General features: G+C 37.5%; 1 protein-coding gene across 4 annotated transcripts in view; it reads right to left on the bottom strand.

Moving 5' to 3' along the window:
- Window positions 1-26,478, bottom strand: part of OPRM1 (opioid receptor mu 1) — a 159,764-nt gene that overhangs the window by 104,429 nt on the left and 28,857 nt on the right. Inside the window, exons 2-4 of one of the 4 annotated variants that reach the window (XM_011362711.1) lie at window positions 20,939-21,291; window positions 19,650-20,170; window positions 1,806-2,059 (exon numbers count right to left, since the gene is read on the bottom strand). In XM_011362711.1, coding sequence (XP_011361013.1) covers window positions 2,021-2,059; window positions 19,650-20,170; window positions 20,939-21,291 — 913 coding nt within the window. In that variant the 3' untranslated portion in view covers window positions 1,806-2,020. Of the gene's footprint in view, window positions 1-1,805; window positions 2,060-16,946; window positions 17,059-19,173; window positions 19,325-19,649; window positions 20,171-20,938; window positions 21,292-26,478 lie in introns of those variants that run through there. The other 3 variants (XM_011362710.2, XM_011362709.2, XM_023532157.1) reach the window with 3 other exon arrangements.

Genomic DNA, 26,478 nt, shown 5'->3' with positions numbered 1-26,478 from the left:
ATGAACAGCAAACAGCACTACCATGTCCCTTGAGAGAAATCATGTTATTATAGCCCACGAAAAACAAAATTTTCCTCCCCAGTAACTTGTATGCAAATATTTCATTTTCCCCTAGTGTGTATCATTTGAATTATCCCTTTTACTTGTGTGCGTGTATGTGTGTCTGTGTGTACACACACACACACAAATGTATTTATTTAACATTCTAAATCTTTTTAAGGCCCTGGTGTTAATTATTTTGATCAGAAAATGCAAAAAAAAAATAATGCATATCAATTCTGGAATATAATATTTGCGAAATGGAGATTATTAGAGGCAAATACAAGACTTCACAGAAGAAAACATTAAACTACTTATCTTGGATTTTTTTTCTCATCCAATGGATACATGGGTTGGGTCTGTATAACTACAGCCAGTCAGATCTGAGACAGTAAATTCAGTTATTCTGATCCACAGCGTTTGCTTTCCTGAAATACTGCCTTTGGATGTCTGGTGTGTATTTGTGCCTTGTTAGGTTGAAGAACAAATACTAATTTGAGACTCCTGAGAGCCTGTAGACTCAAGAATACTCTTATAAGGAAAGCTGGCACCAGTTTTATACTTATGTCTTCATGGATAACTGCAATGTACTTTATTCATTTAATCAATGCAGACAAAAGTTCAAAATGGGGAGCTTTTTGTCATTGGCCAGCTGACTTGACTGCCTGCCTTTATAGATCAAACAAAATGGGTGATTGCCAAACCTCTACTGTATTTTATACCGAAGAAAACCAGTCAAAGAGGAGAATTGTCTCAGAGAAACTACTTAGAAGACTGACATTTTACAAAAAAAAAACTTGACATTTAGAAAAGATAAAATAGACCAACTTATTGGTGAAGATATTGTATAAACACAGTCTTCTGGAAAATATGCTTGAGTCATTGTTAATATTTCATGTCCAAGTAACTACACAGAATTGAAAAGCAGATCACTTATTTTTTTTCTTATGGTCATTTGAATCTTTCTGTTTTGAGATTAAGCTTATTAAATCCATATTTTTAAAAAGTTTAAACTGTTCTGAAGGTAAACAAAATCATCCGTCTATTTATCAGTCTGATTCAAAAAGCATAAGTATTCTGAGCAGAGTTAACAAAGGAAAATAACATGTAAAGGGAGCATGCAGTATGAAAAAAATCTATTGAGAAATGAAGGGTATATTTTAATGCTTGACTTCCTGCATGAAAAAATGACGAGTTCATTGACCCACTGTTACCTTTTGTGAACGCTTAGATGGTAGCGAGAGAACTGCAGTTAAAACGGGGAGAAAAACGAAAGCCTAAGAAGGGAAAAACCTCCCATCACGACTCTCAGGAAGCACTTGCTATGCACAAGAATCAACCTTTCTACAGCTGACGTATGACTGTGTTTCAGATTACCTTCCATGTTAATCTCTTCCCTCACAATAATGGAGCTAGGTAAGAAATGTCATTCTTTTAAAAAATACAAAACCAAGAAATAAAGGTGGAAATGAAGTCTTAAGCAGGAGATAATTTTAAGGTTAACATTAAGGGTGAAAAGAAGAGCAAAATATTCCCTTACAGAAGACTAGAAAGTCTTGGATGTCCACACAAGGTGCTTTTATCAGAGGTAGCATTTACTTTACATGTACTGTGGTCAATTTAACAATCTATGGTTTTTCTTTGATGAGGCCATAAATATTTGCTTGAAATAAAGATTACATACAGTAGGTTTATCTCCCATGATGACCTCAGTTTACATACCATAGCCTGTTGCAGTCCCATTGGGCGTCTTCCTTGTGATTATGTGCACAAGCTGAACTAATTAGTGTGGTATAGTTATTCCCTTCCAAGGCTTAATTTAGTCTGGATGTCCCTCTATTATGCAGAGTGAAGTGGCCAGAGAGGAAAGAGTTTTGATGACTCAGAGCAGGCACTTTCCATACATCCTTGCAGTGACCTGCTTCCACATAAGATGGTGGCTTCTAAGTTCAGTTGAGGGTCTGAATGGCATGAGACCCAGTTAGGGCAATGGAGCAGTTTCTGCTTCTAGATTTTCTAGCTGAAAGAAAAAAAGAAAGAACAAGGACAGTGAGCGTTTCAGATTGGGTTACAGCACACATTTATTGGGCATCTTCTGTGTGTCAGAACTATATTGAGAGCCTTTGCGTATACCTTCTTCTGCAACCTTCAGAGTTTTTCCTAAATGTGAATATGCCTCTTAAAAGAGGGATTTCCCAACATAGAGACCGATGTGATGATCAACAAAGACATGCATTCCGGACATCAGGCTACAGTGGGCCCCAAGGGGGCAGGTGGTTGTGCAGGCACAGGTAGCTCCATGTGCTTCATTAGGACTGGATGCCTTCATGGAGATGAGTCTCCCTCCAACAAAGGAACTAGGAAGCCAGGTGGTGGCCTGAGAGCAAATAGCTGCCTCAGAACCTCTACTGTCTGACCCTGCACTTCTGGATCCTGATTTGAAAGCCTTTAACAATAACGTGAAGAGTCTTCTTTTCCAGGAGACTTCAGAAGCCTTGTCCCGTAAGGAGGGTGCAGTGGGGATAGGGGAGAAAGGTAAGGGTGGGAAAAACATAAACTATTATGTCTCCTTTTGATATCCATGCTCAAATGTACCAGGCTCTCTTGAGGAATGAGGCTCACTCATTCAATTAGTCAGATTTAAAACAGTAAAATGGGGAAGGAAGTAACTGTGACCTTTGGGTGGAGCTGCTTGGACCCCCGTTATGTGCCCCTTCTGCTGTTCTTGGGGCTGAACGTGTAATTGGAATCGATAGTTTACATGCTTGTCCTGTGAATGCTCATATTGCCCAAGGGAGATGTTCTGATCTGGAAGAGCCACCTGAAGAGAGGTGACGGTGGGACGTGCGTATACCCGATCACAACTCAGCTTCTGGTTCCCTTCTGATATGATAGCCCTGTGTGGCCAGTGAAAAATGCTGAAGGAATCTGGAGTCTCATGGAGGATAATTGTCAACTGAATTCAGTTTTTGCCCCTGCAGTTCGAGCTCTTCCAGACATTGTGACTATCACTGAATCAGTTGCCCATGATGGCACCCAGGACGCCATCTTAGACTGTGGTCATGCCTTTTCTCCATCCCTTTGGCACTCGAAGATTAAGATCCTTCACCTGGCTTAGCTTCCAAAAACATGGTTACTGTGCAGCCATGGGAATGTTGGATTCTTCTGCTTTTTGCCACCAGTAGGTGGGCCAAACCACAGAACAAGCCTCTCTTTTTTTTTTTTGCAAGTAACTTGTTTCTACTACATTAATGATATTACGTCAACCAGCCCCAATAAAGTTAGCAGATGCTAACTCAGCATGAAGACCCAGGAGTGCTCATTAATTCTGATAAGATTCAGAGACCAGCCACCCAAGTCAAAATTTTGGGAGCACGTGAGCTACTGCTTAATAGTGGGTTCTAGAAACAGTAAAAAAAAAAAAAAAAAAAAAATGTTCTTTGTGTTACGACTCTCCAAGGCTGGAAAGACCGAAACTTAATTGCATAGTTGGGTTTTGGAGACAATACGTGCCTTATCTATGTACCTGTTTTGTTGAGGCTACAGGTTAATCAGAAGATCTGCCAAATTTCGCAAGAGACCTAAGGGACAGGTGACCCTGGAGGCAGTGCAACAGGCCGTCCCAACAGCCCAGCCCTGGGGCCCTTCGAACTACAGATTTCTGTTAGAAAAGGCAGCCTCCATTAGGGGTGGCCTTTGGCGCTTCCCTGACACCAATCGCTTCTTCAGCTGGGGAAGGGGTACCTTCAACCTTGGAGGTGTGGGGACGGGACATTGATTAACACGATCCTTATCTCTAAACGCCAACCCTGTAACGGGCAAAACAATCACATGGTCCACTGAGACAAGCAGTCGCTCTGGCTGCCAGGCCAGTCTTCTGGGAGCATCACTTCGATCTGTACACCGTGGGATCAGAGACTCGCATGGGCTTGGCTGGCCCTTAGTTCCTCTATGTGCCTGCTGTTATCAAAGGCAGCAGCTCCTAAATGTGAAGCCCTTGTCCATGTGAAAATGCAAAGATAGGTGCAGTCTTGTTTCAGGTAAGCTCACACCAATTCCTATGACACCTGAGTGCCCTTGGGTTATGCCATGCATGGCTATCAGGGCTACAACTACTCAGTGACCATGCCCATATGGATTATCCAAATTAATGTAACAGTGATCAAAATTAAGTTTGTCAACAAACTCCAGATGGAGCCTGTCCCCTTCAAATGTATGTTTGCAAGTGGGACAGCGTGGGACACAGGATTTGTCTCCACTGGGCATGGGGTCTGCAATTTGGCTCATCTTTGGCCCCTGCAATTGTTGGCTATAATACTGCTCCTTGGATCGCATCCCCTTTGTTAGGCCCCCAGGGAAGGAGGGCTGTCCTACCTGAGGGATACATGGATTCCTGTTTCCATACAGCAGTGTGAGTACTGTTTCCTGGCATCAGAGTCCACCTTCTAGAGGCAGGTCAGCACATTTTTGCTGACCGAGCTGAACTGCGAGTAACTATCTTTGACTATGAGTTGTTTCTGTAGTCACATAGTCAGTTAAGAACCTTCACTGCTGACTGCATGAGGCCCATGGCGTGACCATTTTGTGATTGCTCGCTCCCTCTCCCAAGGGAGAAGGCTCGGTCTGCTTACTACAAAACATGCTGAACCCTTAGGTCTGGGCTCCTGAACTGCAGGGCCATCCATGATGTACATGGCAACAGTCTGGGCCCATTGTGTCACACCATGGGACATGTGGGCAAGGAAGCCAGCACTCCCCATGGCGATGCCCCTACTGTTTGCTGAGCCGTCAGTAGTAAACTGCTTTCTCTGGTCCATTGAGTCACATTGTTTATTCTTGGCACCCATGGAGTCCTGGACAGCTGCCCTGCTTCCTTGCTGAGACCTCTTCTTTAGAAGCTTGTAACTTCCTGCCTCTTTTTAAGGCTATTCTTCTTTCTTGACAGTAACCTCAGAATTGTTGTACGTTTCAGTAAACTTGACATTTGACATAGACACAATATTTTAATCTACCATCAGTTTTTCCAATTTCATCAATAGCTTTTAAGCTGTTATTTTCCCAAATAGTCCCCGAGCAAAACTCTTTGGGCTATTTTTTTTTTTTGCCTATTTTGAAGAATAAAGTTTTGAAAATCTCTTAGATTCCAATCGAAGTTTATTTAAAGCACTTTTAATCTCTATGCAACAATCGAGAGGGAATTTAAGAGATTGTCTTTTCCAACTTCATCCATCTATAGAAGGAGGCAGAGGTTTTTGGAAGTGAAGGGACATGCCACACGGAATTGGTGAGGAAAGCTGGCTTAATATTTTTATTTTTGCTTTTTGCAGCCACTCTCTCTCATTTCCATTTTCTCTTTCCCATTTGTGATGCCATTTAAGTTGCAATTGAAGTCAATAACAGCCTTGGGTACTTTTGAAGCTGATCATAGTTTCTGTCAGTAATAGGTTTCGAAATCTCATTTGTTACAAAAAAAACATAAAAGCAGAGCCACACAAAATACATTTGGGCTTGGGGACTCAGAGGCAAAGTTCTCCATTTACCTAAATCATAGGAACTTGTCCCTTCTTCCATGCTCATTGCCAGAATCGGACAAATTGGGGTGTATGTATAACAAGGGGTCAAATTTCAGTAAAGGAGAATTCAAGGAGAGGTGAAATAATCTGATAGTTCAAAGAATCCAGACTCAATATGCCATATGCTTCCTCTTGCTTTTAATATGGGTTTATTTTTACAATACATTTTTTATTTCATAAAAGGAAGCTTTGGTGGTTACTTTTGATGTCCACTAGAAGATGCCTGCCCCCAGAGTCTGCATGGGGTAATCAGTCAGACCCAGAAATGAGTCTTAATTTGTTGTCAGTCGAAAAAGGCTGGGAACATCCTGCTTATGACGAGATCCCCTAAGTGTCTGGTGGCCTGGGATAACAAGCTCACCCAGTCGGTGGTCAGGTGACACCGGAATCTCTGTCCCCTAACTTCTGGACTTGTGTTCTTTTACAAGAAAGTTTGCAATTATTCAGCCTTTGGTACGCTTCTCACAGTTGAGTATAGATGACTTTTAAAAGAAAGCTATTTTTCTCAAGGATGATTCATTCAAAACAAAAGGATGTGTCAATTATAAGGCTTATTCTTAGCAATGTGTAGTTTAAGTCAGTGAAAACATATCTGAAAGCTACAGAGACTTTTTCCCCTTTAGGATTGTAACTAGAAAGTGGCAAGCTTCAAAACAAAGCAAAACAAGAGTGAAAACCCAAACAAAACACAGCCTGCTCTGTTTTCAGATATGAAGTTGCAGATCTTGTTTGTATTTCGACTACATATTTTAAATGAGTGAGAATAAGAGATCAACAATTTTAGAACACTGGTGACTGCCTGGAATTATGGGATGTTGCCATTTATTGCAGTAAAACACTGAATCGTGAATAGATTTGTGACTGAGACTAATGGTCTCCAGCGGGCTTTTTGAAGCTACTTAGTGAAACCTTCATTTTGTGAGATGTTACAAGGTATCCCTTGAAAACTTGGGCCTGTTCCCAGATAAGTTTGAGAACTTCAGCTTAAAAAACAAAATGCAAATATATAGTGATAGATATATGCAGTACACGCACACACAGTAGGACTTTTCAAAGCCTTAAAATGCTAACATACAGTATGAGTCCTCATGGCCAAAAATAAGATAGGCACTATTTCCTAACAGTTGTCTAAAGTGCTATTTTTTTTTTTTGATCCACATTAACACTTCACTATAGGAACTATATGAACCTGGTAGAATTTATGAAAACTAAAAACATCATTCGGAGAGTCATCGTCTTTGATTCCCTACATATCAAATCTCGACACCTGAGTTGAGCAACATCCCTGCCATGCAGGCAAAATGCCGATGCTTAAACATTTAAGGCTACTTTGACAAGGAAATTCTTGAATTTCAAAGCTTAGAAAGTTCTTTCTTTGGTTATATTGAAATCCCTTTTCCTGTAGCTTCCACTCTTTGGCTTTAATGAGTAGAGTTGTATTCGATAAGTCGAATTCCTTACTCACTTCTCTTTAAGTATGTGAAGATAACTACCTTGTCTTGAGTTTTCTATTTCCTAGGGTAATCATGTGTTCTTATTTCAAACACTTGTCATATTGAAGAATTTTAATTCACCTTCTTGGTTGCTCATCTCTGAATACTACCTAATTTGCTTATTTCATTTTTGAAGTCTATCGTCTGTTAAAATGGAGCTAACATTTTTTTGGTTCGAGACACTAGATTTCTGTTGATGTAGTCGAGCTATAATTGCTTAAGTTTTTGCCTACTCTTCTAGTATGTTTGGTTCATTTTCTTATTAGATTATTTGGCATTCCTCCATTGATCGAAAGCTTAAGATGGGAATCAAAGTTTATAAATCTACCCGGTATACTATTATATCCAAAGCATAATTCAACATAGTATAGCATTACAGAAATTAACAAGAGCTTGTCAAATCTCTTGTTAAAAACACTATTGATAGGGGGTTTACTTGATTCCCTGTCCCACAATCCTCTAAGGAAAAAAAAAACTTTTTTTAGTTTTGTCATAATTAATTCTTGGAGAATTTATCTTGCCTCCTAGAGATTACTGCTTCCTTTCTAAGTACTCTCAAAATACATTTTAATAATCTGATCTGGGTTCTAAAAACAATCAGTGCAAAGGTAAATATTCTGTGTGGTTTTCAGTTGCTACAAAGTTCCCATTAAAATTAAAACTCTTTCTTTCCCCTAGTTTTTTTAGGACTACTCCCATTCCTCTTTGCTTCCGAAGTTATGATTTGTTTCATTAACTATGTTTCATTTAAAAGTTCTCTTAATGTTTTAAGATCACCAGGCGATTTGGCCTCATTCAGAGCTTCCCACCGATGAAGATCATTTTCTCTGAAAGAGAAGCTTAAAATAAAATTATTTGAAGAACTGTACTTTCCTTGTCTTTTATTAATACTGTCTTATACTTTGCATCTGGCTAGCAGTACAGAAGAAAGCTTTCTTTTAAGAAATCAGTGTGATGTTTCCAAGGAGATTTAGACTAAAGTCAGGACACCTGGGTATAGCTCCAGATCTCAGGCATGACTTTAAAGACATCACAACTAATTTGGATCTCGATGTTTCTTCATCTGTTAAACATGGTTGGTCAGGTTAGGTTAGTGAGTCTCGGCTGAATTTTTTTTTGCGGGGGTGCAAAATCTAGAGACATTTTGACTGTCACAGCTAGGAGTGGATGGACCCTACTGACATCTAACAGGTAGAGGCCAGGGGTCTGCTAAACATCCTACAATGCACATCCCCCACAACATACATTATCTGGCCCAAAATGTCACTAGTGCCAAAGTTGAGAAGCCCTGAGTTAAATCAATCTTATGATGATTCCTTTGGCACCGTTATTTTATTCCTTTTCATTTTTCTTTACAAGAACTATAATTCAGTTTCTTGGGGAAAATGGGTGGGGAGAGGAGGTAAGAATAGTAAGTCCTCACTAAGTGGCTTGGACTAGCAATATTAGCCAGTTGCCTGGTGCTGTGCTGTGTGCTTTGCATGAACACTCATCCATCACATTCACATGAAAACCGTTAGCGACTGTAGTTATCACCGTTCTGATAGATGAGGAAATTAAAATATGGAGAATTTCAGAAACTTGCCCAGGACATTTTAGCTGGTCAGTGGTAGAATCTGGATAAATAAATGAGCCACCTAAGTTTTTAGAATTTTATATTATACCTGCTATTCTAATCTAAATATAAACTTTCCTTTTATCAGATGCATTTTTTTATTTAAATTACATATACTAGAGTTTATATCAAATATAATTATGACTTTTTCTTTAGTCACAAACATCGTCTTAAACTCCACTTGAAAACTAAGTATTTGAAAATACTTTGCTGTCATCTTTTATATTTAGAAAAAAAGCAGAGACAGATGGGTGCTAATCAGGGAGACTACGTCATAAATTATATAAATGTATAACCATTGTGCTGTATACATGAAACTAACACAAAAATCATAAAAAACGTTTCTGGTCCACAGTTTCCCTATTTATGGAATCAGGAGGTTTGAATTAGATGGCAGTGGCATTCCATTTCAGATCCAATATTCTAAGAACTGAGTATTTTGCATCTGCTCGATAAATCCAATTGCATTGTTGGGATTTAAATATTGATATTTACTTAATTATAGTCTAATCATTTGGAAGTTTATTTGTCCCATTGAATTTCTGAAATAACTATTTTCAGATATGAAGTTGCAGATCTTGTTTGTATTTAGACTACATATTTTAAATGAGTGAGAATAAGAGATCAACAATTTTAGAACACTGGTGACTGCCTGGAATTATGGGATGTTGCCATTTATTGCAGTAAAACACTGAATCGTGAATAGATTTGTGACTGAGACTAATGGTCTCCAGCGGGCTTTTTGAAGCTACTTAGTGAAACCTTCATTTTGTGAGATGTTACGAGGTATCCCTTGAAAACTTGGGCCTGTTCCCAGATAAGTTTGAGAACTTCAGCTTAAAAAACAAAATGCAAATATATAGTGATAGATATATGCAGTACACGCACACACAGTAGGACTTTTCAAAGCCTTAAAATGCTAACATACAGTATGAGTCCTCATGGCCAAAAATAAGATAGGCACTATTTCCTAACAGTTGTCTAAAGTGCTATTTTTTTTATTGATCCACATTAACACTTCACTATAGGAACTATATGAACCTGGTAGAATTTATGAAAACTAAAAACATCATTCGGAGAGTCATCTTCTTTGATTCCCTACATATCAAATCTCGACCCCTAGTTGAGCAACATTCCTGCCATGCAGGCAAAATGCCGATGCTTAAACATTTAAGGCTACTTTGACAAGGAAAGTCTTGAATTTCAAAGCTTAGAAAGTTCTTTCTTTGGTTGTATTGAAATCCCTTTTCCTGTAGCTTCCACTCTTTGGCTTTAATGAGTAGAGTTGTATTAGATAAGTCGAATTCCTTACTCACTTCTCTTTAAGTATGTGAAGATAACTACCTTGTCTTGAGTTTTCTATTTCCTAGGGTAATCATGTGTTCTTATTTCAAACACTTGTCATATTGAAGAATTTTAATTCACCTTCTTGGTTGCTCATCTCTGAATACTACCTAATTTGCTTATTCCATTTTTGAAGTCTATCGTCTGTTAAAATGGAGCTAACATTTTTTTGGTTCTAGACACTAGATTTCTGTTGATGTAGTCGAGCTATAATTGCTTAAGTTTTTGCCTACTCTTCTAGTATGTTTGGTTCATTTTCTTATTAGATTATTTGGCATTCCTCCATTGATCGAAAGCTTAAGATGGGAATCAAAGTTTATAAATCTACCCGGTATACTATTATATCCAAAGCATAATTCAACATAGTATAGCATTACAGAAATTAACAAGAGCTTGTCAAATCTCTTGTTAAAAACACTATTGATAGGGGGTTTACTTGATTCCCTGTCCCACAATCCTCTAAGGAAAAAAAAAACTTTTTTTAGTTTTGTCATAATTAATTCTTGGAGAATTTATCTTGCCTCCTAGAGATTACTGCTTCCTTTCTAAGTACTCTCAAAATACATTTTAATAATCTGATCTGGGTTCTAAAAACAATCAGTGCAAAGGTAAATATTCTGTGTGGTTTTCAGTTGCTACAAAGTTCCCATTAAAATTAAAACTCTTTCTTTCCCCTAGTTTTTTTAGGACTACTCCCATTCCTCTTTGCTTCCGAAGTTATGATTTGTTTCATTAACTATGTTTCATTTAAAAGTTCTCTTAATGTTTTAAGATCACCAGGCGATTTGGCCTCATTCAGAGCTTCCCACCGATGAAGATCATTTTCTCTGAAAGAGAAGCTTAAAATAAAATTATTTGAAGAACTGTACTTTCCTTGTCTTTTATTAATACTGTCTTATACTTTGCATCTGGCTAGCAGTACAGAAGAAAGCTTTCTTTTAAGAAATCAGTGTGATGTTTCCAAGGAGATTTAGACTAAAGTCAGGACACCTGGGTATAGCTCCAGATCTCAGGCATGACTTTAAAGACATCACAACTAATTTGGATCTCGATGTTTCTTCATCTGTTAAACATGGTTGGTCAGGTTAGGTTAGTGAGTCTCGGCTGAATTTTTTTTTGCGGGGGTGCAAAATCTAGAGACATTTTGACTGTCACAGCTAGGAGTGGATGGACCCTACTGACATCTAACAGGTAGAGGCCAGGGGTCTGCTAAACATCCTACAATGCACATCCCCCACAACATACATTATCTGGCCCAAAATGTCACTAGTGCCAAAGTTGAGAAGCCCTGAGTTAAATCAATCTTATGATGATTCCTTTGGCACCGTTATTTTATTCCTTTTCATTTTTCTATACAAGAACTATAATTCAGTTTCTTGGGGAAAATGGGTGGGGAAAGGAGGTAAGAATAGTAAGTCCTCACTAAGTGGCTTGGACTAGCAATATTAGCCAGTTGCCTGGTGCTGTGCTGTGTGCGTTGCATGAACACTCATCCATCACATTCACATGAAAACCGTTAGCGACTGTAGTTATCACCGTTCTGATAGATGAGGAAATTAAAATATGGAGAATTTCAGAAACTTGCCCAGGACATTTTAGCTGGTCAGTGGTAGAATCTGGATAAATAAATGAGCCACCTAAGTTTTTAGAATTTTATATTATACCTGCTATTCTAATCTAAATATAAACTTTCCTTTTATCAGATGCATTTTTTTAATTTAAATTACATATACTAGAGTTTATATCAAATATAATTATGACTTTTTCTTTAGTCACAAACATCGTCTTAAACTCCACTTGAAAACTAAGTATTTGAAAATACTTTGCTGTCATCTTTTATATTTAGAAAAAAAGCAGAGACAGATGGGTGCTAATCAGGGAGACTACGTCATAAATTATATAAATGTATAACCATTGTGCTGTATACATGAAACTAACACAAAAATCATAAAAAACGTTTCTGGTCCACAGTTTCCCTATTTATGGAATCAGGAGGTTTGAATTAGATGGCAGTGGCATTCCATTTCAGATCCAATATTCTAAGAACTGAGTATTTTGCATCTGCTCGATAAATCCAATTGCATTGTTGGGATTTAAATATTGATATTTACTTAATTATAGTCTAATCATTTGGAAGTTTATTTGTCCCATTGAATTTCTGAAATAACTGTAAAAATTCTCAGTTACAGTGTGTGTTAACCAAACTGCAAACGTCCATTTGTAGCATTTTAGGGTTTTATGAATGACATGTATATATCTCTTCTATTTCCAAAGAGTAGCTCAAAGAAAACATTTTTTTAAAGTTGATGTTTTGAATTTGAATGAGCCCACATAAAACTATATTTGGGGTCTTATGAACATAAAGATGTTTAACTGGCCGAGAAGAAGAAAGAACAGCAAAAGTGAGATATTCTTGCTATGTTGGTTAAATAGGTGATTGCCTTGTCAAATATGTAGTGAACATATTCCATTTTATATCTGATGGTCACTGCATTTTTTTATTGCCAAGGATTGCTTTGGTGTTGTTAAAATTTTGAAGTTTAAGATATTTTTATTTCTTAATGTCATTTTCCATAGGCTTTGCTTTGTTGCTTTTCGATTTGATGTGCTAGAGGTACCTATTTCATCACACACACAAAAATTATTAATTTCTTATACTTTAAGGCACTTAGATGTACTATTTAGAAATTCTGGATCATATATATATTTATATATTATGTATTACATATTACACATTACATATTCTATATTATACATTACATTTTTATATATTAAATATTTATAATATAATATATAAATATATAGATAAATTATATTTTACATATAAATATGATTACATGTATATTTTCTGGATCATTTATATATGTATATGTGTATTTTTCTCTTAATCATAAAGATTTGATAATATAGGTAAAAAACAGACAGGGCTTGATAGATTTTATAGATTTCTATTATCCCCAGAATTTCTGGTGTCTATATGGTAAACAGAATAGTAAAAAGAATGAAGCTGATTTTGGACAAAAAATGTGCTCTGTGGATCAGTTCTTATTCCTTTCTTCCTTTTTCCTTCCTTCTTTCCTTCCTAATAGACACTATTTTACATATACAAATGGCCTGAATAACTTTTATATATATTCATTCTTATCCTGAAAGTGCCATTATTTTAAATTGTTATGAAACTTCTGATGTTATTTGATACTTGATGATTATTTTATATAAGATAGATAAATAAAGATTGACACTTTCCCAAACACTAACTCAGTAAGTGAGATGTTTTTCATGATAAATCAATACAAAATGGCAATTCACCTCTTAAGTTTAGCCAAATAGAAGGACATCTCATTTTAAATTTGTTTTTTAAAGAAAAATATGTTGCTCTATTTTATCAGTTAGTTACACTCATTAAGACAACCATCCCAAGAAAATGCTATAATAATGATATTAGTTCATTCAATCATTAAAACTCAGAGTCCCTAAAAGATCAGAAAATTCAGTCAGAAACAACTCAAGCTAATTCACGTATCAACATCCACTGTACATTTTTGTTATACAGAATAACTTTCTGGTTGAACCCACTTATGGGTGAGTTGAAAAAACTGAGTTTTTGCAAGATGAAGAGGTTTGCTCCTTCATATATTGGTCAGGCACAGAGTGACAGCTAGAACATTTACCTTACTCCCTGTCCCCTCTGGCACTACCACCCCACTAAGCTGCCTTCTCTAGTAGGACAAATGTGACTGCAGTTAAGATCATAAAGGTCAACTTATGAAAATATCAAATGAACCTCTCTGGCATGAATAAAAAATTTAACTTGTAAAAAAGCAAATGCTTTCCTTTAGTGAGAGTCAATATGACTTTAATGATGGCAAAAGATTTTTAGTTCAAATAATTTGAGCTAGATAATGGTAATCAAAATCTTCATTATTAAATTTTTAATTCCTCATGTTATTCGTTAATCCATTCAAATGCTCTTCTTTACAACAGACACACAAATACTCTATGAATACAACTAAACAAACTTGCATAGAGACCTTACAATATTCAAACTATCAGTATACAAAGGCTAAAATTTAGTTTTAAGAGCCACCACTGAGAATAGTGTACACTAGCCTGGAGGAACAGTAGGGCACATTGATTATGAGCCTACATTATAAGAGTGAATTCAACATGTTCATTTCTCAGCCATTATTTTTTAATTATGAACTTGAGCTAGCTAATTCCTTAAACATTGGTTTCCTCAACTGTAGAGTAGACATAATGACCCATACTTCCTGGGATTAAATAAAATACTGGACATAAACTGGTTACTAAATGTTATTACTAGTAATCTTAAAGCCAATTTTTTTCTGAGAATAAACTTATTTCCAATTAAAAAATAGTTTTTTTTCTCCCAGCTACTTTATAGAAACATACCATATTCTGATATTTATAAAAGACTTTTTTTTTTTTTAATTTTAAGCCAAGATATACTCTAGAATCACACATGCATAAAGAGGCACATCTATACTCTGCATGTGTGTGTGTACATGCACACACACACTTATAACTGGAACTATTTTCTTTTTAAACCATAGAATTGAAAGAATAGCCATTTTGGTTTTCTTTACAAAATGTGGTCAAGCTCTGTAATTTTGGGAGATATTCTCGCTTGGGGCTTTTGTCATGGAATTGAAATGCTTTCCTTCTCAAATTAGCTCTCCACAGATGTCTTGTAAAAAAAAAAAAATCAAGATCCAGTTTTTGAGGGTGATATTGTTGATTTTAAAAATCAGGCTTCTGCTTTTTAGTTTAGCTGATGATAGTATAGTTTTGTAGTTAGTACAAATGCAAAGTATCTCCTAATTTCTTGACCTGTTACTTTGAATAATACGTAAAGAAAGTGCTTTAAAAATTGTAACCAAAGGGTTTGGGAATGGACTTGCCATATTAATGAGAAGGAGTTAGCAGGTGGTGCTGTGTTAGCTTTATCATTATTGTATTACTTTCTCCTATGAATCTCACTGATAGGCATATTAAAAGTTAAGGCCTTCTCCAAGAATAACTACATTATTTTGCTAAACACAAGGTTCATTCAGTAAAAAAACTTTATATCAATCAGCTTCACAGAAATGATTACCCATGTTAGACAATACAATAACTTCAGTAGTGTTTGGATAAAATTATAGTTTAAATCAGAGTTTTCAGTTTAGTGTTTTATTCACAATGCAGATTCTTGGACCATACTGTGACCCAGTGAACCAGAATTTCTTAGAAAAGTTCTTCAGAACTTACATTTTTCTGGAGCTCATTATAAAGCTTGAGAAACTCTGGCTGAGACCATACAATTATAGTTGGGTACAAGATGGCATTATGTGGGAATGCAGAGGAAAGCTTTGGATTAATATTAGAAGCCTGGATGTTTTTATCTGAGTTCTGCCTCTTACTGGTGGTTTGATCTTGTTAATCATTTAACCTCTTTGCACATTATAAAATTATATTTGCCCATCAGGGTTGTTATAGGAAGCCGATGTGGTCATGCACATGAACATACTTTTTAATCTGTATGCTGTGATGCAAATGTAAGATAGCATTATTATAGTTATAGTTAACACAGATCTTAAATAATCATCCAACTATTCTAATGAAGTTGTTTCTTTCCTATGTAATGTTAAACATTTGAAAAATAATCTAGGTGTCAAAGCAGAAAATGCATTATGAAATGCGATCAGGGTGGAAACCAAGCAGTAAAGATCAGCATCTCCAGTCTGAGTTGGACTGAGTAGATCTGAACATGTAGGGAGTGTTTTCAGGCAAAGTGGAGTCCAATAATGCAATAGTGGAGTACTATGTGCATAGAGGAATTAAACTGCCTTGAGAACACATGGAAAATGAATGCCTATGCCTGAGTCTACATCACAAAAATCTAGTAGCCATAAAGATGATTGGTTGAAAAATCAGGCGTGAAGTGCTACAGCTGGAGCAGCAGCTGAGTCCTGGAATGCACAAAAGAACATGGGACCATTTTTTCCCCCATACTTAGGGCACTGAGTCCAGTTCTTGGCTTCCTCATCAATAGTCTTTGTTAAAACCAAATGATAAGACAGTACGAGTGTAAGAAGTTGTTTGAAAAGTATAACTTCTGATCAGAGGACTAAAGTCTAGAGAAGAGAAAATAAAGAACCCCTCTCGTGAGTATTTTCTAGTTTCTGAAGGGCGAGCCTGAAATGACATCAGTGTTATTCAGTCATTTAGGTTGCCAATCAAAAAAGGGGTTATTGCCACCACCCTTCGTAACTCTTGAAATATCATGAGCCTTCTGATCATTTGGTCAGTCAACAGATATTTCCAGACTACTTTGTATTGTGCCAGACACTGCATTAGGTAGATACTGGAGGCATCCCTTGGGAAGCTATGGCTTGCCTGTCTCATGCATCGTATGCCTCTGGTATGGTGAGCAAAAGTGTCCATAGTTCCTTCCCTCCCTGTATCCACATCCCCTTTACAATGTGACAGCAGCTACTATCATCAATAGATGGAGTCTATTTTCCACCCCTTGAATATAGAACCTGGCCCACCATTCAAACATGCCTGGCTAACGAACAAACTGGAAGATGAGGATCCATGTGGAGCTGGCCTTTCTTGCTGTGGTTATCCTAGATCAGTCAGTTGAAAGCTGATCTGGAAGCTGCTGCTGACCACAGAGTGAGCTCAGCTCAGACGAGAAGAACTTTGCAGTCCAAATTACTAAACTATAGAATCACAAACTAAAAAGTGGTTGCTTTAAGCTACTAAATTTTGGAATGACTTGTTACACAGCAATGACTGACGGAGTAGGCTTTAACTATATAAGCATGATCCAAAGTTAATTTTGGGCACCACATTTTCTCAGAGGGCTTATCAAATTACCTTGATAACTGCCAAATCTCCACTCCACTTTGCGCTGTATGGACATGGTCTCAGTGTACAGCTGTCAGAATACAGACACCCTGGGAAGGTTTGATATTGGATCTCTGATCTGCAGAATATGAAGTTGACTAATGTGCTTGAGATGTGACATATATAGTATACTATATTTCTTGGAGAAAACACAAATACATAGGCAGGACATAAACACCTACAACAATACAAACTTCAAACAAACAGTTAAAAACTTAATGCCAATCCAATTAGCTTTGTTTCCTAGCATGATGGCTCATGATGTTCAACAACAACAAACAAACTGTTCATCATATTCTGAATTTGCACAACTCATCAACTATGTCCTATAGACACAGCTGTAAAGCCTCTGATTGTTCCTTCAGATAATTTTCTTATTTTGATATATTTTTGAAACTATGAGCAAAGGCTCATGTATTGTTCCAGATGTGTGTGTGTGTAACTGCCTTGATTCTAACGATCACATTAGTGGAAATTAGCAAAAGGATCTTTGATTTATCTTAATTTTCAAATATGTCAGAGTGTCTTTTCCTCTCTTCCTGGCAGCCACGCTTCTTTGTCCAGCTCTCCCAGCTGGGCATTTTGGGAAAGCAGCCAATGCCGGGGCTAATGTGTTTCTGCTGTTATCTGACACCGATGCTGCTTCACAGAGGCAGCAATGAAGATAAGCCCTAATTGGATGTATTTTTAAAGCAAACCTTTTAGTTACTTAGAACAGAGATTCCCTGATTAGCTTCCTTTCTTCCCTCTCTGGCTGTGCAAGAACCACACTAATGTGAAAATGCTGGATTTGGAAGGAAGTCAAGGACACTGTCGGGGACAACTGAAGGACAATCATGCTGAACTCAGAAACGCTCCAGCAGACAGGCTGGAAGCTGTATTTCCAGGAGAGAGCAAAGTGAATTAAGGATGCTCAGAGAATGTGACAAGAGACCAGGATACACTACCAACTGCCACACCCTAAAGTGCCTGGAAGGAAAGGGAAGATATGGGTGGGCACTGAAGGAGAAGGAACCAGGGCTTTATAATGGAGCCACCACGTGCTCCAGCCGAAGTATTTTGGTTCAATGCAAAGTATTTTAACCTTAGTTCAGAAGCGGGGTTTTTAAATTGCATTTTTTTTTTTTTTTTACTATATTATCCTCAGATTGGACTAAATCTATTTAAATCCCCACCCTCTTAAAGTTATGAGCTTTTGATAGTTGCTGAGAAGAGCTGCTTAGTAAAAGGAGCAGGTTTAGAGGACTTGATGTGGAAAAAAAATAAAGTAGGATAGAAAAACATGTCTTTCTGGCTTTTATTTCTGAAATGGGTTTTGGACTGAGACATAATAAGTGAATTTCCCTTTGCTTGGAAGTGGGTCGGCCACCATGACCTCATGTTCTCTACGGGGTGCGAGTTCCCGTGTTCATTTTAGCATTATTATCAGGGCGATGAGGGTTAATGCCCGCTATGGGCCACATTAGTTGTGTGGTCAATTAGAAAGGGTGAGTCTGGGCTGGGCTGAGTGGCGGTAATGGGGTAACGGGGGGCAGGGAGGTGGGGCATGATGGAGAGACAACAGAGAGGAAGCAGCTGCACTCTGTCGTAGCTAATTCTCTCTCTGGCTCCTTGACTTCATTTCCTAGTCATTTTTATGGGACCATTTGTCCCCATAAGACTACCCTCTGTCCTAGGAAATTTATCTAAGGTTATGACTCAAGAATCTACTGCACAAGTAGTTTGAATTTGAGTTCTGTGTTTTAAATTACAAAGGCTATAATTTTTGGATACTGGCACCATTATTTGAAAGTTTACTTAAGGTAATATTAATAATTAAGTGATATATTTGCTATACTTTACAGATCATACTCCAAATTTTGCAAACCAATGACTTAACAAGGCAATAGGAACTTAGAGAAAGTTTTTCCTCTTTCTTCCTTTTTGATGTCTTGTGCAATTATAATAGTGTGTGTAAATCTTGAATCTTTCACACAAGCCCTCATCTATACTCTTCTGCACATAGGAATGCATCTTCTATCAAATTGTCACTCCTCGCGGTATTAGCCCCAACTGCTATGATAACTGTTATAACACTAATTTAGTTCTAGTAAGTAATATGTTTGACGTTTACTCTTGAATTCATGTATAAAAATTTACAAGCCAATGGTTTTAATCAAATTTGGATTGGCCATTTTTTGTCTTTTCTCTTTTGCTATCACACTGATTTGCTGAGAATATCTTGTATCCTTCACCACAGTCAGCAAAGTGCTGACCCTTTCTCTTTAACCACAGAACCAGAGCAAGACTGGCTTTTGACAAGTGACAGGGATGTTGGAGTGGTATGCATAAAATACATAACATTGCTGGGAAAAACGAGAAGAATTCTAGATCAGGACCACTCCCAAAATGTGCTAAGCCATTAATTTTGCAAAGAAGAAAAGTCTGTGAAGATAGTGATTTTCAGAAGCTTTACAGATTTCTAGTTGGCGTATCTCTAAATCTAAATGAATACATACAAATATGTAGAGCTCAGTTTACGTAATAAACACCTCTCTGGCACTATGTTCACAATTTGCTCTCTTCCTCTTTTATCTGATCTCCTAATGGATTAAAATCTGGGATTGGTGCAAAGCTCTATAATCTTTATGACATCCTCAACAGGTATACCCAGTTCTAGAAGCTGCCTACCTGGTGGTTAGTCCTATCCACTGTATGGGCCGTGGAGGGGTGGTCTCTAGTGTTCTGACGAATTCGAGTGGAGTTTTGCTGCTCAATGGCGGAGGAAGTTGGGATACAGAACTCTCTGAAGCATCGTTTGAAGTTTTCGTCCAGAAATGCATAAAGGACTGGGTTCAGGCAGCTGTTTGTGTAACCAAGAGCAATGCAGAAATGCCAGGATACAGTCTGAAAGGTAGTTTCTGGGATTGTTATCAAGGCTTTAATGATGACGTAAATGTGAATGGGAGTCCAGCAGACAATGAACACAGCTACAACCACCAGCACCATCCTGGTGATTCTCCGCAGGTTCCTGTCCTTTTCTTTGGAGCCAGAGAGCATACGGACACTCTTGAGACGTAAGATCATCAGTCCATAGCACACTGTAATGATGAGGACAGGCATGATGAAGGCAAAGATGAAAACACAGATTTTCAGCAGGTTTTCCCAATACCAGGTTGGGTGAGAGAATGTTAGTGTGCAATCTATGGAACCTAGATGAAAAGAATTATAAGGAAGAATTAGCAGCAACATTAACTATGTCATTAGGGATTAACACTGCTGTTTTGCTTACTAATTTATAGCCTTGACCTAAGTACATAGGCCAGCAAAGAAAGATTTAAAGAAACTGTAGGAGAAACTCAGCTCTCTGTTGATATTCAGGGAGAGCTAGTTTTATTTTATTTTTTTAAATATCTCATTTTGCTGTCCACTTTGATTGTATTAAGCTTTCATGCAGTCAACAATTATGAACCTCTCACTATGAGCTACTTCCCCTATGGGGTCTATGTTGATATAAAAAATATAATCATGGCCCAAAGTCTACAAGACGTTTCAGCTAATGGATGTTTTCACTTCACTTTTTGATGGGTAAGGTTCATCATTCTGATATGAGGTCTGGAAATATAAATTTGCCACATTGGCAGCCACATTAAATTGTGAAACAAGCCTCCACTTAATGTTTTTGGGTTTAAGCTCTAATTATTCTTGGGAGAGCTATGTTCTTATTTTCCCATCATTTTGATGAACAGCAGAGAAATCAGGAACTAACAGATTATATTCTCTTTAAAATGTTTAGCAAGATTAAAATTATAGGGAAAAATTCCTATTTCAAAATATTCAAAGACATTTTGCTATGAAGAATCATTAAAATTACAGTTCAACTAAGACATCGGAGCACACCATAAATTCTGCTTGGCTCCTGACTTCACCAACACATTGATCCATAAACTCTCCACCCTCAGGGCTGCAGCATTGCTCACCATGCCTGTATTTGGTCGTTGCCATGAACATTACAGGTAGACCAATGGCCGAGGAGAGGATCCAGTTGCAGACGTTGATGATTTTGGCATTGCGGGGAGTACGGAAATCCAGGGCCTTGACCGGATGACAGACTGCGATGTAGCGATCGACACTCATGGTACAGAGGGTGAATATGCTGGTGAACATATTATAGTAATCTATGGAGATCACTATCTTGCAGAGGATGGTTCCAAACGGCCATGTTCCCATTAGATAATTGACACTCTGGAACGGCAGGGTACTGGTTGCTAAGGCATCTGCCAGAGCAAGGTTGAAGATATAGATGTTGGTGGCAGTCTTCATTTTGGTGTATCTAAGAGATGAAGGAGGAGCAGCAGAAAAGTCAGGAAAAGACAGCAGTGTGAAATATTGATGAGCTTTCAATAATAAAATAAATGCAAGGATTAGTGGAAAGCATTTAAGATTAGATGTGGAAGAACTCTTTCTAGTACTAGAGTGGCTATTTATAATCATGTGCCTATGGGCTGAATATGTAATTTCTCTCCCTATCAGTTTTCTTATCCATAAAATAGTTATAACAATAGCTGCCATACTGAGTTTTTATTTATTTGTTTGTGCCAGGCACGGTGATAGGTGTAATAAGCACAGGGAATGCTCAGTCAAGTATCCAGACGCTGGATAATAAGTTATATTAATTCCAAATACATTAAAAATCAGATATGTAGTTAAAATTGTGGAGCAATGTAACCATGAAAGGGTACATATGTATATGTATGTATACATATACACGCACATATACACGCACACACACACGCGCACACACATGTCATTAAGGGGGCATAGAGATGAAGAAAGGGGACTAGAAGGGGTAGCATAAGGAAAGAAGGAAGGCATCCTGGGAGCGTAGATGCACAAGTTGGTAGGAGAAGGTCACTCCAGGAAGAGAGAATCCAAACACGGGCAGAGAATTGAAATGGCATGAGGTGTGTTTGGTCCTGCTAAAGGGTGAAATCTCACCTGGGAGTGACAATAAATCTGATGGAGGAAGAATACAGAGGCCAGTTCATAGAGGCACTTGTATGCCATGGTCAGAAGATTAGACTTTATCCAAACAGTGATGGGGAAGCTATGGTTGTTTGTTTTGTTTTTATTGTTTAATAGCTTTACTGAGGTGTATAATTAAAGTGCATGATTTAATAAGTTTTGACATATGTACACATTTATGAGACCATCATCATACTCAAGATCAGAGATTAGTAAACTACGGCCTTCAGACTCAATTGGGTTGCTGCCTGTTTTTGTAGATACTTGTATTGGGACACATTCACACCCATTTAATTACTTCTTGTCTATCGGCAGTTTTGATGATATAATGGCAGTGCTGAGTAGTTGTGACTAAGACCTTACTGTCTGCAATGCCTGAAATATTTACTACCTTGCTCTTTACAGGAAAAAAAAAAAAGCCAGCTCTTGATCAGGATAACAAATATGTCAATCACCCTAAAAGTTTCCTCATGCAACTCTTTAGTCTTTGCATTTGCCCTCCCCTCTCCACCTTGTCCCCACCCCCACTGTTCCCTGGGCAGTCACTAATCTTGATTTGTTCTCTGTAATTATAGATCAGTTTGCATTTTCTAAAATTTTATATAAATAGATTTATTCGGTATGTCCTCTATTTTACATAGCTTCTTTCACTCGGCATAATTATTTTGAGATTTTGAGACTCATCCACATTGTTGCATGTTTCAATAATTCATTTTTTTTTATTGCTGAGTGGTATTCCATTGTATGAATATGCTGTACCTTGTTTACCTATTCATCCATTAATAAAAATTAGGTCACATCCTGTTTTTAGATATTATAAATTAGGTGTAATGAATATTCATGTACAAGGCTTTGCATGGACATATATTTTTCTTTCTCCTTGGTAAGTGTCTAGAAGTGTTCTATGTCTTTAAAGCTGTAGGAATTAGGACTACCCAGTGGAATAGACAAGCAGGTACTGACAACACTAATAAATTTTATCTCATGGTAGAAGAACATATTGTAAATGTATCATCAAATTGTCAAACACGTTTGACATTCTGCATCTACTTATGCTAATTCTAGTAATGGTGCCTCAGTTTCCCTCTGGGAACCACTCATTTCCCACTCCCAGTCCATCTGCTTTGCAGTGGGCTCCATTACCAGTTCAGGGCATAAAGATGTAAAGCAACTGGGACCATGGAGAATGGTTAGCAATGTTTCAATGTCTCACGTTTCACCTAGAGTCAATGGGATTATTTGGGGACTTCTGGGGAAAGAGTACATTATTTTTCCCATAGGACTCAAACCTGAGAGGATGTAAAGAATGTAGTTGCTGGAAGAGCCTGTCTGAAAATGGATCCGACCCAAAGAGTGTAGATTTGACCGAGCGAGAGAGAAACCTGTACTTGATGCCAGGTCTTTCCTGGATTTTTATTACATGGCACAATACATTCTTTTTAATCTACGGTTATATTCCCTGTTTTTCAGTCACATGATGTTAAGAGTCTAACAACCAAGATGGCTGTTGGTTGGAGGAGATAGTATTACAGACTCATTTGCTTAGGGCCTTAAACCAGTGCTGCAGGAGAGTTTATTTGGTTTCAATAAGCCAAGAAGCTGAGTTATAAAGGAGGATTTCATAAACCCCCTCAGGTCTAATATGCTTGATCTGTTTCTTAACTTCAAATATTCTGGTGCCTGATTTAGTCTAATTGTAGAAGTTACATAACTGCTAGAAAGGCTCCTCCTTTTCAGATTTGGACTTTTTTTGACTTGCTTTAGACGTTTCACTTAAAGGAGTTTAAAGGGAAAAGGTAGAGAGAGCCATTTAACTTAATGAGATAAACCAATTTGCTTTTTGTAAGGACTCTAAATAGGGCAAACATAAAAAGATAATTTAGACAAGACCCTCCAAAGTACAAAAACAAAATGAAAAATGTGATTTTCAAAATTTTAGAGTAACTGACCTTGAGGCTCAAGAAGTTTAAAAAATTTTGATGTTGTTTATAAGCAGAAATTTCTTCCCCCATGCAGAATAAAAGCACTTTTTCTAGGTACGCCACTGATTATAGACTGGTGTGATGTAAAGGCCCACTCAACTGCATTTGTCACTTTCCCACCCCAGGGAACTTCCGTTTCACATCTTATCTCTAATAGAGTGTTTTATGTTAAATAATCAGGTTCTTTACTGTCAGGTTTATGACTCATCATACTTCTAACCTTTTCATCAGGCTCATCCTAACAGTAGATACTTACTGATGTATGTTTATTTCAGTTAAAAAACAAAATCATTTCTTCTCCCAGAATGAGATGTTTGTGAAACAAAATTAGGTTAAGATTCTACATCAGAAAAGGAAGAGTGAATATTTATCTATAAAAGCTGTTTCAATTTTATTTATCTATAAAAGCTATTCCTGTAAAACAGCATTTTACAGGAACAATGCTGTTTAATTATTCTCAGTTTATACAAAGAGTCTTCTTCTAAAGAGAACCAGTATTCTTATCCCAATTACTCACACTTTGAATCACAGCAACAGTAGAGGGTTCAGCAATCTCCTAAATATGTAAAAGAGGATTATACAAAAGTAGAGGTTTGAGAATTCAAATTGCTTCTAGCGTATCTCCTAACACTATAATCTAAAGGGACAGTCGAATCAGAGAAGAAGCCAGGCAGTCCAGCAAACGTGAGCTTTTCATTCTGTTCTGTTCTGGTGCAATGGTATGTGAGTTGCTCCAGAAAAGTTCCATGAACCACCGGAGTTGTAGGAGTCGTAGGAATATACAAAGCAGAGCTAGCAAACATGCCAAAGAGGGAGCTGAAGAAAGCATTATTTTTGTTATTCAGTTTACCCGAGTTGGTATGAGCAGAACATTTAGATATTAACACAGAATCCTTTTTCCATCCTTTATACCTATTACTTATTTCTTGCTGTGCCATGAATGAGGTTAGTAGCAAAGTGGGCCTAGGGAAATGGGAAGGATGTTTAGTACATCCTTGGAATATCTCCCTTAGACTCACAGAGTGGTCTTGACATTGACTGGTCCTGCTTTGTCCACTGAGTTGGGGTTTTTCCTATAGTCAGTGGCCCAAGATATTATTTTCTTTCTAATGACTCCATTGAAATTTTCTTAGTATGTATTTATTTAAATTCATTCTGGGTGATTGAGGAGTTTATTCGATGTATGAATCCAAATGAATCACTCTGCAATTATTATTATTATTTTAAAATTTATTCTGAGAACCTTGAATGCTTGGCTCGTTAGAGTGATTACATGGAGCTTCCAAATGCTGTGTTGGGGAATTCCAAATTCTGGGTTCCATACACAACTTTTATTTATAAAGGTCCTTCCTTTTTTGAGGTTATGAAATAATTCCTATCCATCTTCACACCGATTCGTCATGCCATTTTCCCAACTATTACTACTTACCAAAACATCATTAATTTTAACCAACTTGCCCTAAATGAAGCCATTCCAAATACTCATGCATACTGATGGGCTTTGAAAACATTTTTTTTGTTATTTTGTTTTTAAGTTAATTCTTGAAGTGATGACTCTATCTCTGTCCAGAAATAAAACTGACCAAGGGAGCTGGAAAAGAGGAAGAGCACATTCCAGAACACAGCTTGTCAGTTCTCTACCTCGTCTCGCCCTTCACGTTTCTCAACCACCTTTTCTAGGAGTTCACAATAGAGCCTTGGGGTGTACAGAAGACTTTGCCTCTTTTCTGGCTGATTTCTGTGTCTGCACGTTTTTATCAAACGAAGTTTTTCTTCTTTTTTCTCTCTTTTGCTCATATCAGTGAAGAAAAAAAGCCAGCTAATTTAGTAAGGATTCAATGAGCATCTTTTATATATGTTGTGGGTCCCAGGTCTGGCTGTGATCCAGGCTCGCGGCTAGGGATAGGACTCTGGATTTAAAATGTTACATTAATGTAGAAGGGTGCCTGTGCCTAGCTTATGTAAGTGTGACTCAGCTTATTGTTTATTACGCATATGTGGCAGAATGCCACTATTGTTCTCTGACGTGTATAAAGCCCATGCGATCCCCTAGCACAGAAGCTTGTGCTCCCCTCAATAAAGCTGGCACCTGCCATTTCGTTCTCATGTCAGCTCCTCGTGTGTTCTTTCAACTGGGCATCTCACCACCGAAACCTTCCCTTCTTGATCAGCTCAGCACTGACATATGTTCAGCACTGTGCTTGGAAAGATAGCTTTTTTTTTTGCATCTGCCATGACTTTTATGTCCACTTGCCCCCATGTAAAGAAATCTACATTTTTAATGGAGAGAAAAATGCCCCAGAGTGTCATCTTTTAATATCCATGATTAATTGGATAAATCCAACAACATAAAGGTACTTGTCCTACATTTCAGATTGTTATTTAGATTAAGAAAGTTATAAGTACTTACTTGAATTTTGCCTTTATTATCCACTCCATCCTGATATCCTAGGCAAGCATGTGTGTGTGTGTACATGTTTGTGCATGTGTGTATGTATGAGAGGGAGGGAGGG

The sequence above is a fragment of the Pteropus vampyrus genome, unplaced genomic scaffold (genome assembly GCF_000151845.1).
Source record: "Pteropus vampyrus isolate Shadow unplaced genomic scaffold, Pvam_2.0 Scaffold78, whole genome shotgun sequence".
Classification (NCBI taxonomy): Eukaryota; Metazoa; Chordata; class Mammalia; order Chiroptera; family Pteropodidae; genus Pteropus; species Pteropus vampyrus.
Note: the sequence above shows the minus strand (reverse complement) of the source record. Positions and strands in the feature narration are given on the sequence as shown.